The sequence below is a fragment of the Phyllostomus discolor genome, chromosome 1 (genome assembly GCF_004126475.2).
Source record: "Phyllostomus discolor isolate MPI-MPIP mPhyDis1 chromosome 1, mPhyDis1.pri.v3, whole genome shotgun sequence".
Classification (NCBI taxonomy): domain Eukaryota; kingdom Metazoa; phylum Chordata; class Mammalia; order Chiroptera; family Phyllostomidae; genus Phyllostomus; species Phyllostomus discolor.
The window spans coordinates 153,868,390-153,884,949 of NC_040903.2; the positions used below are offsets into that span (position 1 = coordinate 153,868,390).

Below are 16,560 nucleotides of genomic sequence, written 5' to 3' on the forward strand. Positions count from 1 at the left end.
AAAATAATATATATATACAATTAACTGTACCAAATGAAATTTATCCATGTTTTGAAACTCACATCCTAGAAAATGAGAAAATTACAACTGAGCATTTGACTTCTGATCCTGATCTTCTTTGTTTTACTGTCTTATTTTCATAAGTAGTTCAGTCAGTTCAAAATTCAATAAGTACTTCAACATAGTTTATGGTATAGATTAATTAAATGAGGGCCATATTGCTGGAAGTTTCCCCCACTCAGAGGATTGAAGAAAAGTATTTTGAAATCCCTTGAAGAAAGACACTATATACATTTTATTTTCACGAAAGCCAAGCGGGAACAATGGCGCTAGTTATGCCTTCACCTTCATCACATGATCGTACTGAAAATGAAATGCCCAAATTACGTCCACGAGAAGATATATTTGGTTCTTAGCAGAATTAGGTCTTTTTGGTTCACTTCTGTTAGCACTGACTCTCTGGCACCTTCAGGTTTCAAATGCTTTGAGGGTTTACAGGAAGTCCTAGAGTTTCAGAGATAATGTTTGATTTTTTTCTAAGGTTCATGAGGTTTTGGTGATTTGTGTTGCCTCCCTATGCTTTTCTCAGCTCCCAGTCCCACCTGAGCAGAGAAGGCTGTTGGTCTTGACAGAAGCATAAAACTGCTGGGTGCTGGGGTCCTGGGTTCTCCCTGGGCAAGTGTGGGCAGTTGCAGAGAGAGGAAACAAGGCCCAGACATAATCTAGTCCATAGAGCCACCCCAGAGTGGGTTCTGTTACATCCCCATCATTTCTGTGGTGTGTTATAGAACATAGGACCACATAAGGCCATGGATTCTGAAACTCTCTCTGTTCCAGGTCTGTTTGAAATCCACGGCACAGCAGTTGTTCCCACTGTGAGCGTGGTGGCCCCGGAGAAGCTGTCAGCCAGCACTAGGCGGCGGTATGAAACTCAGGTACGCGGCAGAGTTTCCCAGGCTTTCTGATGTGAGCCACAAAGGCGGAAGAAAACTGGAATTAAATGTATTTAACGTGAGCGTTAGTAGTGTACTGCAGGCACATGGGAGAGACAGAGATCAGTGTCTGCCTCACGGAGGTGGTCCCTCAAGGACTGAGACAGGCTGGGAGGCAAGGTTAGGCGTGCGAGCGAGAGGGACGGAGCCGATGAGCACGGTGGACGCCAGCCTCGCCTGGGAAGAGGGGAGTGCTGGAGAGTGGCCATTTTTCAGAAACGTAATTTGAGATACGAAAGATCAGATTACCTCATTTTTGTAAGCTCTGCCGTGTCTCAGGATTTTCGTGGCAACTTATTTTTCACAGCTTTCTACCATATTTCAGTCCCGTGTTTTCACTGCTGTCGCCTTCCCTTTTCCCAAATCTCACCTGGCACGGAAATCTCCCTGCTTCCTGGCGCAGGGCCACTGCTCTGGGCCTTTCCTGGGCGTCATCTGAACATTATACAGAAATAAGCAACTACGTGGATTATTAAACAAAGTATAAGGATAAACTATGAAATCTCATTGCCCCTGAGATCATAATAGGATACACATACATCTTTCTGAGGTGCATTAAGAGCAATTCCTAGGATAATATTTGGGATCCCTTCTAGGCTTTGGTTTGTCATCTGTGATTATTTCCTGGGATAGAAGATAAAATGACAAGAACAATGGCTTGATCTGACAGGTTCTGAATTCCGACATGATTTCTTGTTAGGTACAGACCCGACTTCAGACGTCCCTTGCCAACTTACATCAGAAAAGCAGTGAAATTGAAATTTTGGCTGTAAGTTGCTTTCTTTAACACTTTGAGGATGGCTTCCGCCCAGACTGTCAAAGTAGCTCCCTCAGAGGTCAGGGCTTTTTCACCCAGTGTCAGCCACATTGGGGTGCAAGCCTATTACCACTGATGGGAACCACATCGAATTTAAATCTGTAAAGAACTGGGGAGAAAATTGAAGGTTTTATGTTTGTTTCTCTTACTGTCTTCCTGTGCAAGATGAGGGGGGAGTGAAAACAAATCACTTTTTAAACGTTTGAGGCCTTTGGAGCGCGTGTGGTTTGGGAACGAGGAGTGTCGGTTCACCGGGGCTGAGCCCTTGTCCGTGCACAGTCCACTGAGTCTGCTTCATGGCTCACACAGTGGCTCCCCAGACTCTGCCAGCCCTGATCATGTTGCTCCCTCGAAGTGATGACATCACCATAAGTCATTATGTGCCACTGTGGGTTCCCTGTCAGGTGACATGCATTTTTATGTACTAACAGGTGGATCTCCCCAAAGAAACAATCTTACAGTTTTTATCATTGGAGGTAAGCAAAATGAACTCTTCTGCATTATGGCTTTTAAAGTCCCAAGGCTCTGTCAAAAGAAAACTGAAAATGGCATTATTTTCTCAGTAATATTAGGTATTTCTAATGGCAGTTCCAGAAATTTGGTAACATTGTTCCTTCATGTGACATATAGTTTTCAGACTATAAGACACACTTTCCCCAAAAAATTTAGAAGGGAAAGGGGGTGCATCTTATAGTCCAAATGTAACTTACCTGGCTTGCTGGGGGGTGGGGGCGGCCTATGTTATTTATGTTATTAAATATTTTACCACATTTTTCACTTCAAATTTTTTTTTCCTATTTTCCTCCTCTAAAACCTAGGTGTGTCTTTGGTCTGGTGCATCTTACAGTCCAAAAAATTAGGTATATTACTAAATCAGATTGAAGGAATCATACTTTTCTAGTAACTGTCTTTTAAATTTCAGAGATTATTTAACAAATACCTAGTGCTTTTATTCAGTGTCAGGCTCGGGCAGGCCTTGTCCTAAGCATTTCATAATTATTAAAGTAATTTAATCAAAACAACCTTAAGAGAGAGGTACTGTTGTTATTATCCCCATTTTACAGAAAACAAAAGTAGAAAGGTTAAATATCTTACACAAAGTCAACCACCTACTAAGTAGCAGAACCAGGATTTGAACCTAGGCAATGTAGTAGCATATAGGTTCTTAAAAATTGTACATGCTCTGCCCTGGCTAGTGTGACTCAGTGGATTGAACACTAGCCTGCGAACCAAAGGGTTGCCAGTTCAATTCCCAGTCAGGGCACATGCCTGGGTTGCAGGCCAGATCCCCAGTAGGGGGAATGGGAGAGGCAAACACACATTGATGCTTCTCTCCAAAATAAAGAAAAAAAAACAACTGTACATGCTCTGCTGTTGCAAACCTTCATTCCAACTAGGAAAGCTCATTTATGTTATATGGAAGATCTTTTTGTAAAAAGTAAGTTAATTTGTCATATTTTGTTTGTTTTTTACAGGTACATACCCCAATTATTAAGTAACCAAATAAGAACTTTTAAAAATGTGAATAGTTAAACATTTGCTATTAAGAATGCTTAGTAACTATTTGATTCCCAGTCAGGCCACATGCCTGGGTTTCAGGCCAGGTCCCCAGTGGAGGGCACATGAGAGGCAACCACACATTGATGTTTCTCTCCCTCTCTTTCTCTATCCCTCCCCCTCTCTCCAAAAATAAGTACATAAAAGCTTTAAAAAAAAAAAAAGTGCGCTGGCTGGTGTGACTCAGTAGATTGAGTGCAGGCCTGGGAACCAAAGGATCACTGGCTCAATTCCTGGTCTAGGGCACGTGCCTGGGTTGTGGGCCAGGTCCCCAGTAGGGGGTGCATGAGAGGCAACTACACATTGATGTTTCTCTCCGTCTCCCACCCTTCCCCTCCATCTAAAAATAAATAAAATATTTTTTAAAATTTAAAGACTGCTTAATAGCTTAATCTTAGCTATAGGTGATTTTTGCAACATGTCACTTCAAAGAACACTTTGTCTATCCAGAGTGTTTAGTCACAGATTAAATCAGATGAAAAGTGAACCTTGTCCCAGAAGTAACATTTCATACTGCATTTTCTGTGTTGTCTTGTAAATACCACTATACTGACATTGTATTGCTTTATGAACCATTCAAATGGATGCACATCAGAGGTGGTATGTTCATTTTACACAAAGTAAACAATAGGTAGAAATAACTGGTCTAAAGTCACATCAGCACAGTGTGGCTGCAATATTGTTAACCAGGATCTAATAAGGTAGTCTATTGTAAAGAAAACTGTTGTTTCAAAGGAGGAACCCCATCAGTTGCCCCACCAGTCCTAGTGTCTCCCCCTAGAATGATTTCTTCACTATAAAGTGGGGAATGGAATTAGCCTTTCATTACTGACCCAAAAACAAGCCAGTTAGTAAACCCTAGTACCTGTTGTTAAGCCTGATCTGTTTTTTTCCTAGTGGGATGCTGATGAACAGGCATTTGACACAACCGTGAAGCAGCTGCTGTCACGCTTGCCAAAGCAAAGATACCTGAAATTGGTCTGTGATGAAATTTATAACATCAAAGTAGAAAAAAAGTAAGTTATCACTTAGGCATCACAGATTTCAAAATGGATTAAAACTTAAGGAAGGATTTTAAAGTGACATAGTATACAAGGGGGGAACCCCAAAAAACCCCAGAATTATCTTCTGGAGACGGGCTCCTTGTGGTACAGGCTTCCCCTGCCAGGTGACTGAGTGTTCTGGGAACCCATCTGTATCAGTGTACCAGCTGGTGGTGGTGTGAGAGGCTGTGCTCGGCTTCAGTGAAGATTTTTTTTTGAAGACTCTGTTAGTACATTTGCCCATTTCATTATGGGTGATTCACAAGCTCACCTGCCCACACGGAGTGATATTCAGCAGTTTTTGACCAAAAACATCATGACCCCCATACCTCACCCTCCCTATTCACCCAATCTCGCCCCAAGTGAGTTTTTGTTTCCCTGGATGAAAAATGTCCTCAAGGGGAAATGTTCTGCCAGTGTAGACAAGGTGAAACAAAAAACCCCAGAAGCACTAACAGGCATCAAAATCAATGAGTGCAAAACTGAGCAGTGGAAAAGTCGCAGTAGGTGTATTGCATCAAATGGAGAGTACTTTGAAGGTGACTGAAGTTTAAACATGTAATACACAGTTTTTATAAATAAATGTTCTTTGAGTCCCCCCCTCATACTGTCCTGCTGATAAGCTGTTATATTAGAACTGCAGTGGTAACCACTTAATCTTCCTCAGAACTGTGTCACAGCCAATCTTGTCAGTAACAAAACAGGCCCCAGGGAAAACTGTCCCCATTATTAATCACCCAGGTAACTCCTAGAAATGTTTAAATATTCAAAAACAGCTGTGACAGTCTTGCTTTGTCCTCATGTCCGAGGCCACTTGTTCCTGTGATCCTCTCCTAAAGGCAACGGCGGGTGGCCCCCTCTGGGACCTTTGCTACAGACCCTAGCCAGTTCACAGCCCTTGTGAAACTTGTGTAATGCTTCAGTGCCTAGCCTTCCATCTCTTTTACTCTGAAAATAATTCTTCATTAACCTTGTTCTTCACCCGTTATACTGACCCTGCCTTTTCCTTTCTTTTGCAGGGTGTCTGTGCTGTTCCTGTACAGCTACAGAGATGACTACTACAGAATCTTATTCTGATCCTGAAGGAGTCATTGCATCGTGCAGACAGGAGCTTACACTATAAAATGTTGTACATTCATTGTAACATTACATTCTTAGAAGATGTTTCACAAAGTGGAGCTTTGTTTTTCATGTGTTATATACATATATAAATTTATCTTTTTGAGTATAATAAATGCTTTCATATATTTGCTGCTTTTTAATTGCAAATGTTTTGACACTAAAGGTTTTGTAGAGTTAGGAGAGGAAAAAAACAGCCTTGTTCTTCTTACGTTAGCCCTACTGAACACATGAAAATGTCCAAACTGAAGGGCACAATCAAATATCATCAACTTACAATCTTTATCCTTAATTTTGTAATATGTTTATCCGAAGGTGCTTAGGCAAACTCTCATTTGACTATGAAAACTCATGCAAATTTACTAAAGGTACTATGATGATAAAATTTTATAACCAGTTGGGAAGAATACCCATGAGCTAACACAACTTCTAATGAAATTTTCCGGTTTTAACTCCAATAACCTAGAAGATGGGGTAAAAGCCTGCTCGTAATCATTATCATTCCAGAATCAGTAATTATTGTTAGAAACTACCACCATGGGGAGGGGAAAGGAATAAATAAAAGATAGTCTATGCTGATAAATAGGCAGGTTTAATGATACATTGCTCTTCATACAGGTGGCTGCAGAGACTTTAAACATAACCCAGGGGTACACAGCTCTGCAACACAGACCAGTCAGCCAGGCCAAAAATAAAGTGGCTTCTCACAGCCACCCTGTAAACATCACAGCTCTTCTTCCATCCGAATGACCCTAATCTCACATGAAAACAGTTAACGCAGGGGAATCAGAAACCTAGCTTTGTGGCCAAAAGTAAAAACCAGAGGAAAAATAGCAATTCAGTGGTAAGTTGGTGAAAACAGGGAATCGTACTCTTCACTGTGCTGCTTTGCTCTTCTTACTCTTGCTCTTTTTGTCCCTCTTCTTCAGCCCATCCATGTTAGCTCTCAACAGGTTTGAATAAGCCTAAAAGATACAGAGCACAACCTTAGTGGGAAGAGGTGCAAATTGGTGGAACAGCTGCCCCAGTTCCATAATGGATTTAGTGTTGCCAAAAATCAGAGTCTACCTGATAAAGCAGATAGTATCATGGGACTCGTGTACCTGAAGGAAAATGGTGTATGAGGAAATACTTTCACATTAGAGCATTGTCTGCAACATTCACTCGCAGTGAGTTGCACGTTTCTTTTTAAGCACAAGTGAGTAAATGTGGGCAACTTCTTATTCAACTTTACTATAGGTAGAGCATATCTGAAGCCTAAGATGGCAAAATCTAGCTTATGAAAACTAAAAAGGAACAGCCCTGGCTGATGTGGCTCAATGAACTGAGCGCCGGCCTGCGGACTGGGAAGAAAAGGTAACCTGTTTGATTCCCAGTCAGGGCACATGCCTGGGTTATGGGCCGGGTCCCCAGTGCGGGGCGTGCAAGAAGCAACCACACATTGATGTTTCTCTCCCTCTCTTCCTCCCTTCCCCTCTGTCTAAAAATAAATAAAATCTTAAAAACAAAAACTAGAAAGGAAGACAGTACCAGTGTCGAAAGTAAAGTTCATAGCCTGGCAGCTATACGCTCATAAACTACTGGTAAAACATCACAGGAGAGCAGTGAACCTAAATATCAATTTTAACCCAGTGTTCGACATTATGCTGACACTTGCCCTGGGAAAGGGAACATAGGGAACAGCAGAAACTCACCATCTGAAACTTATTCACTTCTTTGGAGCTCACCTGTAAAGGGAGAGGGGAAAGAAGGTCACCCCAAGTATCCATATAGGAATCCCCTGCCTCACCTTAGACAGTAACTCAAAAGCTTCACAAAAACAATATCCCAATCGTTAAAATATTTCTTCCCAACTTCAGGATCATGATACACTAAGGTATTTTTCTACTGCACTTTCCTCTGCCTGGGGAACAAGCAGAGTAGCTCTGGACTCTTTCCCACATGAGAGTTGTACGAAGATGGGGAAGAGGCAGGAGTGGGCACGCTGCTCACCTCCACTGGAATCCCATTCACACAAGGCACTGACTTTTTCTTCCCGGGGTTCTGAGAGGTGTCAGAGGACCAAGTACCAATCTTTTATGCAAGATATATTTAAACTATTCCCTCTGCATCTTACTCTAAGCCTCCTTCCATTAACTCAGGCCTATTTAAGCAAAATGCAAGCTACCATGACAAGCAATTCTACCTCTAAAAACTCCTTAGGTTTCTGTATTTCATGATACCCAACTGTATTTTTAAAAACCACTTAAACTTGACTGTAAATGTCCTCTCCAGAAAACTGGTAAAGGGAGGCATCAACTAGTTACGATCTTCTATCTCACGAACATCCTATACTGATGTGGCTGGAGGGCATTCCACCTCTGCCCAGCAGAATGAAGTAGCACAGCCACACCTCAGAAACATTGGTGAGTTTGGTTTAAGACCATGCAGTAAAGCGAGTAGCACAATAAAGCAAGTTACCACCTTTTCCCTAGTGGAGAGTCTTGCCTTCAGTTTATTAGAAACTCAACACCTGGCAGCATGATAAAGCAATGTGCAATAAAAAGAGATAAGCCTGTATTCATTTGGAATTCAGGGAATCTCTTGCTTTGCCATATTCCACCTCCACCTTGAAAGGGAATACTAGAGCTCTTGACTAAATTTATATTCTCACAAGTATCAAGCCTACATATAGCCACGTGTTTACTACATGGACCACAAAGAAAAGGAATAATTAACTTAAAGGCATCATCTGGTGACAAGAAATTGTTCATGTAAGGCCCAGCACAGGAGACTAAGGGTGTAAGTAATTATATACTTATGCCAACTGTTCCTTACAGTTCTACTAAGAGTAAGGACCAATATGCAAATTTTATTTCCAAAAAAAAAAAACTTAGAACAAGTGGTTGACTTAATTTCACTCTTGAGTTTTCTACTACTAAGGTAATAATAATAATTTTTTTAAAGAGCCCTGATCCCAAAACATCTGGGGAGCTACACAATAAGTAGCCTTTATTTAAGACAAAAACAAAACACGGTTCGGATATGCCACGTGCTAAATTAGTGTTTGTTTAAACTCAAAAACCATAGTGTTAGGAACCCAACTCACCACTGTGCTGATCTTCTTTTTCCCATCAGTAGCTCTTAACAGACACTTGTTGTCTGAGGGCTCAAAGCCCTCCACAGAACCTTTCCTCGGGATGGGTTTAGTTCGGCCATCATCTGCATGAAAAACATCCTGATGAACACAGCCACAGACGTTGTTAATGAGTAGTTCAAATGTTAATAATTAGGGAAGGAAAAAAACAGGACACCTAATCCACCTGCACTACTCTAGTTCTGTTAAGCACCTCATCCACCAGTGTCGACAGTTTGGCCAAAATTTGGGAAACTACTTGCTACTTCCACGACAGGAATACTGTAATATCAAAGCAGATTAAATCCCACTAATAAAGGTTTGGGATCCTTGACAAGGGGCAGAGCCATGACACACTGGGGCCGACGTTAAGCGGAACCGTGTTCAACAGTTAAGTGCTAGGGGCAGCACCCGCCACAGCCCCTAACGTTCTTCGGTCCCTCAGCCCTGATTGTGCCCAGTACAAGGTGGAGAAAAGTAAGGGAAGGCGGGGAGGCGCCGCAGACTCAGCTCCGGGTTCCCAGACTCTGGGCACCCAAGCTGGGGCATCGCTCGGCCTCCCAGCTTCCTTCCGGCCTTGCCGAGTCCACAGCTGCTTACACTTCTTCAGGGTGATGAACACACTGCCCGACAATCGGCACTTCTGAAAGAGCCTGGTTAGCTCCGTCAGGAACTGAAACACAACAAATCCGGCCCCGTTAGGCAGCCCCAAACCCCCGCCGCGCCAGGTCCCAATCCCACCCACCAAGGAAAACAAGGGTCCCGAACTAAACCCGGAACTACACCCCTGCCTCGGCGTGCCAACTCTGACCATACCTGCTCGCTCTCCAGCAGAACCATCCTGACTCCGCCGGCCCCACCCCGTCAACCTAAGACCCAAGCAATCGGAGCCGGAAGTTCCGGTCGGGCTGGAGGTGGGACTTCCGTTTTTAGACATCAACTCTATTCCTTCAAACCTACCTTCGCTCCTCCCCGCCTCTCCTGCCCTGCGCCTGCGCTCTGGGTCGTCCCGTCTGGTCCCGTGAATGCCCCGATCCTAACGGCTTTTAGCTGTCGGGGATTTCACCCATCAGAACTCGCCTCAGTCTGACTTTGGCTGGTGTGGCTCACTTGGTTGGGCGTACTCCCGCAAAGTAAAAGGTTGCAGGTTGGATTCCCTCTCAGCGCGAGCCTGGGTTGTGGTTTAAGTGCGTACATGAGGCAACGATAAATACCTCGAACAGTACCTGGCACATAGAAAGTCCAGGCATTAAATGTTACTATTTTTATCATCGTTATTATAAATTCTCATAGTCTCTGAATTCTCCCCCTTCTCTGACCAGGCTGAAGGGCCTCTAGTAAGAGGGACCGGAATCCAATCTCAGTGTTACCTCTGAATTCAGTGAGAGGCCGGTCGCTGTTTGAGACCCTGCTATGCCAGTAGCCTACTTGATCCCTAGGTCCTCTGTAAAGTCAAGCATTCTATCGTGCAATGGCCTTTTACTGAGAGCTTCTTAGCCTGTGTTGTAATATACAGCAGAATGCAAGGCAAGCTACATTCCTGGTTTCCTGGAACTTGGATTAAAGAAGTGAAATAAACAACAAAACAAAGTAAGAAGTATAGCTCCAGATAATGAGTACTGTGAAGACAAGTAAACAGGGTGATAAAAATGACAGTAGCAAGGAAACTAGTTTAGGTCAGAAAACTTTGATCTGAATGGGGACGGACAGCAGGGAATGAATGGCTAGAACAAAGGTCCCAAAAGGGAAACAGGCTGTCCTGTTTCCACAAGGCTGGGGGTTGGGGGTGGGAGTGGAGAGGGCACCAGCAAGGAGGAGTGAAGGAGCATGGACAGCTTGGAGAGGGAGTCACATAGGGCCTATGGCCATGGTAAGTTTGGATTCTCGTTAAGCTTTAAACTAGATAGTGACGATCTTTTTTAAAAGCTCTGCCTGTCTGTGGTGTGGAGAATGCCTTGTAGAGAGGCAAAGCAGGAAACTGGGAGACCATTAATGACTGCATTAGCTTTCTTCACCACAAACTTAGTGGCTTAAAACAACATGAGCCGTGGCCGGTGGCTCTGTTTGTTGGAACATCATCCCATCCACCAAAAGGTTGTGGGTTTGACACCATCAGGCCGGGTGCACAGAGGGGGCAGCCGACCCGTGTTTCTCACATGCATGTTTCTCCTCTTCCTCCCCCGCTTCTCCCTCCCTCCCTCACTCTCTCTCTAAAGTCAGTAAATATATCCTCGGGGGAGGATTAAAAAACACATAAGTTTATTCTTTTACAGATCTGGAGGTCAGATATCTAAAGTCAGTGTTTCTGTAGGACTGTGTTCTAGCTGGAATCTCAGAGGAAAAGAGGTCTCCTTGCCCTTGTAGAAGTCACCCATATTCCCTGACTTGTGGCCCCTTCCTCACATCATTAGAACCTCTTGGTTCCATTATCATGTCCGCTCCTGACTCTGATTCTCCCACCTCCCTCTTATAAGGGCCTGATGGTTACACCGGGCCCACCTGGAGAGTCCAGAATAATCTTCCTATTTCAAGATCCTTAATTTAATACATTTTCAAAATCTCCTAAACACGTTAAGGTAACAAATTCACAAGTTTCAGGTATTAGGACATAGACATCTTGGACAGGGGGTGCCTACTACAGAAGTTATTGCAAAAGTTTAGGTGCTAGTACACGTATAGTCAGACTTCTTCAATCTTATTTCATTATAAAGTTGATGCCATGCCCTAGAAACTTAACTCTTGTTTGTATAAATTATCCAGTGCTAAAACTGTTTTCATTATAGGTCATTTTGCTTAAAGTCGCAGAATCTATTGACAACATTAAATGAAGACACTGTTCTTTGAAGGTAGAGTCAACAGGACTCACATCCCATTGGTTGTGAACATTAGGAGGAAAAGAGAAATCAGGGATGTCGCCTAAGGTTTTGATTGAAGCAACTGGGTGGGTGGTGGTGCCTTTGGCTAAGATAAGAAATATTTAGGGCCCTGGCTGGTGTAGCTCAGTGGATTGAGCTTGGGCTGTGAACCAAAGGGTCGCCAGTTCAATTCCCAGTCAGAGCACATGTCTGGGTTGCAGGCCAGGTCCCTAGCAGGAGGCACGTGAGAGGCAACCACACATTGATGTTTCTCTCCCTCTATTTTCCCCTCCCTTCCCCTCTGTCTAAAAATAAATAAATAAATAAACAAAATCTTTAAAACAAAAGAAATATTTAGGATGTAAAAAGGTTGTTTCTCTTTTCATGAGGAATAAAAAAAGACCTTGATATCCCACCCTTTGAGTTATAGCTGTTATGACAATTGAGAGGGGGTGAGAGTGGGAGGGGGATAAAGACTTAATTAGAAGGGGTTTGATGGCTGCAAGCCCCGTCTACTTAGTTTCTGTACTGGAAGGGCTCATCGCCAGTGTCATTGAGAAGATACATGCAGATGAGGACTTCTGTCACCCCATAGGGGTCACAGTTGGCAGAGGGGTACCAGTCTTTAAAGTAACCCTTCTCCTGGCTGACAGCCCAGGGAATGTGATGCCAGTGTTAGAGTTGGCCATGCCAGAAGGAAAATTGTCAGAGGTTTCATTGAATCCAGTTAGGCCCCGAGCATTTGTTCCAGCCCGCCTTGGGATCATAGGCTCGGTCAGATGTGGTGCTGGTGCCGCTTGCTCAGCCTCTTGACAGACTATGTTCTGCAAACCGTTCTCTCACACGGCCTTGGTGCTGAAGTTGGTATGGCAGCCTGCACCATTCTGGTTCCCAGGAATAGGCTTGGGATCAAAGGTTGCTATCACTCCAAAGTGTTCACACACTCTGTGCAAGACCAAAATGAAATAAGCAACCCAGAGATGATACCCAGATCACATCTGTTCCTTCACAGGTTCCTCTCAGGAATTGCCAGTGGGCAGGCATGAACTTGGCATTTTCCCCACAGTCTTGATGATGGTGTATAAGCAGCCTCAGTAGTGAGCCTCCACCATACATTTGCCATAGGCTCTGTGTGCTCCCAGGCCACAGTAGTATAAACCTTGGGGATCAGGGAAGTCATTGGAAGACCAACCAAAAGGATATCCATTATCTGTTTACAGACATTCCTTCAATTGGTCTCTACAGGTTTTCAGTTGTACTTGGAAGCTTCACAGAACACCATCTTATTGAGGTCCTAGTAGAAAGGTTCCCAAAACATGGCAGCAGAGACAAGATCCATGTCACTGTTGGAGCCTTCATACTGTAAAGTATTAAAGCCATCAAAAGTGCCCTTGGTCAACACTTCTCTGCAGTCGGGCTCACCGTCCAGGGTCCTGGCCTGACATGGCATGAAGTCCTCCTTCAGTACCATCGATCCAGATATACACAGCCTGGACTTCATCACCCTCAGGCAGGGACATGTGCACTCTCTTGATGCCGTCATTCATGTGGAACTTGCCTAGGTGGCCATGATGGAAAATGTTCTGGGGGACAAGCAGGCAGTAGGGCAGGTAGACCGTGGGGGTGAGGTGCGGTGAGGAGAGGAGGCTGAGGGTGCTGCTCAGACACTCCGGGCTCCTGTCCTCAGCTCCGCCAAGAAGTAAGAAATTTTGTGAAAAGATGAAAAGTTTTTGTTTACTCCAGTAACACTTGAGATGCCTGTTATGTATCTAAGTGGAACTATCAAGCAAACAGCTGAATGTACAAGTTTGGAGCTCAGTGACTCAGTAAACATAAATAAAAATCGGAGAGTCATCTTCATGTGCCACGGGACTAACACAGACAGGAACAGTCTGGTGAAACCCCTCCTCTGGGGCTGCCAGACCCCTCTGCAATGTCCACCACGGGGAATAACCTCTAAAGAGCCCTGAGCTTTGGTGTCTCTAGTTAAGAAGCTGGAGTCCTTGTTGGGAGTCCCAGACTGGCCACCCCTAGGTCATATATTCTTGAATCCAGTTCCTGCGGACGGGTGAGAGACTGACCCCTCTGACCCTTTTATTTTCTTTGCCTTTTACCAGGAACCACACAGTGGGTTACAGACAGGTTCAGGTCCTGGGGAACAAAGAGCCAGCATGAGTCTGCTACAGAAGGTCATCAGCCTAGGAAAAGGACTGGGCAGAGGGTGCTGAGTGTGCACAGTCACCAGAAAGCATGTATATTCGAGATACATTACCAGATTGCCAGAGAACATCTGAGCCCACTTGACATTTGTGGTCATGAACTTAAGTGGAACCAGTTGCAGTGCTTGTGTGATCTAAGGGTTGGCCTATATGACGACCATTGCACTCCAAGCTTCTGTGAGTCCTCGAACATTGAGCAGTGTCCTTTGGAGCCATGGGGCTGGTTAAGGGACACCAGGGAAAAGGAAATGGCCTGCCAGAGAAGAGAACAGAGCCTGGGGCCAGGACTTATTGGGGACTTCATCGGGATGAGCCCTCAGTTGGAGATGTCTCAGTGTTGGCCATAGTCTCAGTAACACCTCAATTCTCTTCAAGAATTAACAGCTATGCTGACCCCTACGTGACATCTCAAGGCCATCCATGACAGGATACACCACTCCCGTAATAGAACTAGCCAAGTGTGCTAGTTTTAGCATCATACTTGGCCCAGTACAATTCATCTACTGACAGTATTCTTTGGGCTCTATTTTTCTTTGGGAAGTGATTGAGAGCACCTGTTCTGAAGTCAAATAATCCACATTCTGATCCCACCTCTGCTACATATGAATTATGTGACCTTAGGTAACCTCTGAAAGTCTAAATCTCTTTATCAGCAAAATGACAATAATACTTCATAGATGTTATAAAGATTTTATAAAATACTATCATTGAGACCCTTAGGCTTGCTCTAACATGGGAAGTATGAATACTTAAGTTTAATTAAAATTAAATAAAAGCAAAACTTCAGTTCCTTAGTCTCACTAATCACATTTCAAAGATTCAGAAACCATGTACATCTTGGAAGGTGCAGAGACAGAGTATTTCCATCGTCAGATTCCACTGGATGGTGCTGCTGTGGACACCATAGCACTGGAGCTGGCACATGGTGAATACTCAGTAACAGCAATAAACAGTGTTATTGTTTATGGACCAGCCCCCTTCTGTCATTTGGATGCCACCTTCTTTTTTTTTTTAAGATTTTATTTATTTATTTCTTAGAGAGGGAAGGGAGGGAGAAAGAGAGAGAGAGAGAGAAACATCAATGTGCAGTTGCTGGGGGTCATGGCCTGCAACCCAGGCATGTACCCTGACTGGGAATTGAACCTGCGACACTTTGGTCCGCAGTCCGCGTTCAATCCACTGAGCTACGCCAGCCAAGGCTGGATGCCACCTTCTTGATTTTTGCTACCATAATACCATCTGTATTAAAGTTGACTCACTTTGTACTTAAAACAGGTTTATTTAATATAATTATCATAAAAGAAAAACCAGTATCATTTGCCATAAATAAAAAGAATCATAAAAATAAGTACTATGACACCCTGGCTGGTGTGGCTCAGTGGATTGAGCACCGACCTGTAAACCAAGAGATCGTGGGTTCAGTTCCCAGTTGGGGCACATGCCTGAGTTTCGGTCCGGGTCCCTAGTGGCGGTCATGCGAGAAGCAGCCACACATTGATGTTTCTCTCCCTCTCTTTCTCCCTCCCTTCCTCTCTCTCTAAAAATAAATAAGTAAAATCTTAAAAAAAAAAGTACCATGAAACAAAATGTGACTAAATTTAAATGTTCATATTTAAAAAATTAAAAATAATGAATAAAGCAATAATGAAGCCAATCAACTTATAAAAATAGAGATCTGAAAATAAATTCCCCACCGAGGAAAAATAGATTAATGATCAGTCAGGAATAAAGTCAATCAATAAACAATGGGACTGAGAGTCTTTGTCAATAAGACATGGTTAGCCCTGGCTTGTGTGGCTTAGTGGATTGAGCATTGGCCTGTGAACCCGAGTTGCCGGTTCGACTCCCAGTCAGGGCACATGCCTGGGTTGTGAGTTAAGTCATGTCCCCAGTGTGGGGAGGGGTGCTCGAGAGGCAACCATACATTGATGTTTCTCTCCCTCTCTCCTTGCCTTCCCCTCTCTCTAAAAATAAATTTTAAAAATAATAAGGCATGATTAAAATTTAATGTTGTCGAGCTCCCCAAATCGTTCCTTGCAGTTAGGTTGGTGGCTTTTGACCCTTAAATCAGAGAAATATGTGAAGCAGAAAGGTGGCCCCTACTCCCTCATTCACCCTAAGAGAACTGGGAAATGAAAATGTCTCCCAAATTCTCCCCAATCCCTCCCACTTCCCAGGGCCTTCAGCAAAGCCCTAGGCAGCACGGAGGAGAGCAACGTGGAACCCCTCAGCACAGAACACCTGCGTCTGCTGGACCAGCTTTAGCTGCCTCCCCAAGTGCCGGGCTGCTGCAGGAAGACCTGGGACAGAGCACCCCGCACTCCTCAGGTCCTCAGTGGCCTGGCATCTAAGGGCCTGCAGAATTGTCCTGCTTCTAAGATCTAAGATCTCTCCAGAATGCTGTGGCGCACATGCCCTTTCCTCAGAGCACGATTGAATTCATTAGGTTTTAATTAGGACTAGGGTTTGAATTAGGGTCAAAGGTCTTATTCAGGTGTGGGTTGATTAACTTACAGCTGTGGTTACTCAAATGCAGTTAAGCCTTGCAGGGCCTAGACTGCAGAACAAACACTGATGCTACATCATCCCGGCTGTCTGGGTTTGAATCCAAAGGGCACTTCTCATCTAAGTGACAGGAGGGGAATTACATGGCCTGTATTAAAAGGTCACTTTTTAAAAAGTGAAATAACTCTTATACATAATTAAGATCTATTTACCTTATTATTAATGAGGAAACCTGGGAGATGTTACAATTCATTCAAGGTAAATAAAAAATAGACCATTTATAGATTAGCGGTATTAAAATGAATTTGTAAATAGAAGCAAAACTGAATTTCCCACAA

General features: G+C 43.8%; 2 protein-coding genes, 2 long non-coding RNA genes and 1 pseudogene across 8 annotated transcripts in view; 2 read left to right on the plus strand and 3 right to left on the minus strand.

Annotated features, from left to right (window-relative positions):
* The window catches only part of EIF2AK4 (eukaryotic translation initiation factor 2 alpha kinase 4), a 103,070-nt gene extending 96,740 nt beyond the window's left edge, over nucleotides 1–6,330 (plus strand). For all 3 annotated transcript variants that reach the window (XM_036031644.1, XM_028505948.2, XM_036031645.1), the window contains 5 exons: nucleotides 838–935; nucleotides 1,693–1,761; nucleotides 2,241–2,285; nucleotides 4,264–4,382; nucleotides 5,429–6,330. In XM_036031644.1, the coding sequence (XP_035887537.1) occupies nucleotides 838–935; nucleotides 1,693–1,761; nucleotides 2,241–2,285; nucleotides 4,264–4,382; nucleotides 5,429–5,486 (389 nt within the window). In that variant the 3' untranslated portion in view covers nucleotides 5,487–6,330. The remainder of the gene's footprint in view (nucleotides 1–837; nucleotides 936–1,692; nucleotides 1,762–2,240; nucleotides 2,286–4,263; nucleotides 4,383–5,428) is intronic.
* The window catches only part of LOC118501881, a 16,729-nt gene continuing 169 nt past the window's right edge, over nucleotides 1–16,560 (minus strand). The window contains exons 2-3 of one of the 2 annotated variants that reach the window (XR_004904548.1): nucleotides 1,242–2,447; nucleotides 1–961 (exon numbers count right to left, since the gene is read on the minus strand). This is a non-coding gene — a long non-coding RNA (uncharacterized LOC118501881). Of the gene's footprint in view, nucleotides 2,448–16,560 lie in introns of both variants that reach the window. The other variant, XR_004904546.1, reaches the window with a different exon arrangement.
* On the minus strand, nucleotides 6,100–9,558 carry SRP14 (signal recognition particle 14). Of its 2 annotated transcripts, XM_036031647.1 has the most exons (6): nucleotides 9,460–9,558; nucleotides 9,244–9,316; nucleotides 8,617–8,729; nucleotides 7,223–7,255; nucleotides 6,597–6,631; nucleotides 6,100–6,493 (listed from the first exon to the last, which is right to left on the minus strand). In XM_036031647.1, the coding sequence occupies exons 1-6, from the start codon at nucleotides 9,481–9,483 to the stop codon at nucleotides 6,475–6,477; spliced, it is 297 nt and encodes a 98-aa protein (XP_035887540.1). In that variant the 5' UTR covers nucleotides 9,484–9,558; the 3' UTR covers nucleotides 6,100–6,474. The 2 variants fall into 2 exon arrangements, with proteins under 2 accessions (XP_035887540.1, XP_028362273.1); XM_028506472.2 differs by lacking the exon at nucleotides 6,597–6,631 and having other exon boundaries at nucleotides 9,460–9,550.
* Nucleotides 11,883–16,560, plus strand: part of LOC118501878 — a 25,806-nt gene continuing 21,128 nt past the window's right edge. Inside the window, exon 1 of the long non-coding RNA XR_004904540.1 lies at nucleotides 11,883–11,950. This is a non-coding gene — a long non-coding RNA (uncharacterized LOC118501878). The remainder of the gene's footprint in view (nucleotides 11,951–16,560) is intronic.
* Nucleotides 11,939–13,523, minus strand: LOC114493027 (annotated as a pseudogene).

Coding starts and splice junctions, on each gene's coding strand:
- SRP14 (XM_028506472.2), bottom strand. CDS start 9,483: ATGGTTCTGCTGGAGAGCGAGCAG. Junction 9,317..9,459: donor TTCTGCTGGAGAGCGAGCAG/GTATGGTCAGAG, acceptor GTTGTGTTTCAG/TTCCTGACGGAGCTAACCAG. Junction 6,494..7,222: donor AAGTGAATAAGTTTCAGATG/GTGAGTTTCTGC, acceptor TGTATCTTTTAG/GCTTATTCAAACCTGTTGAG.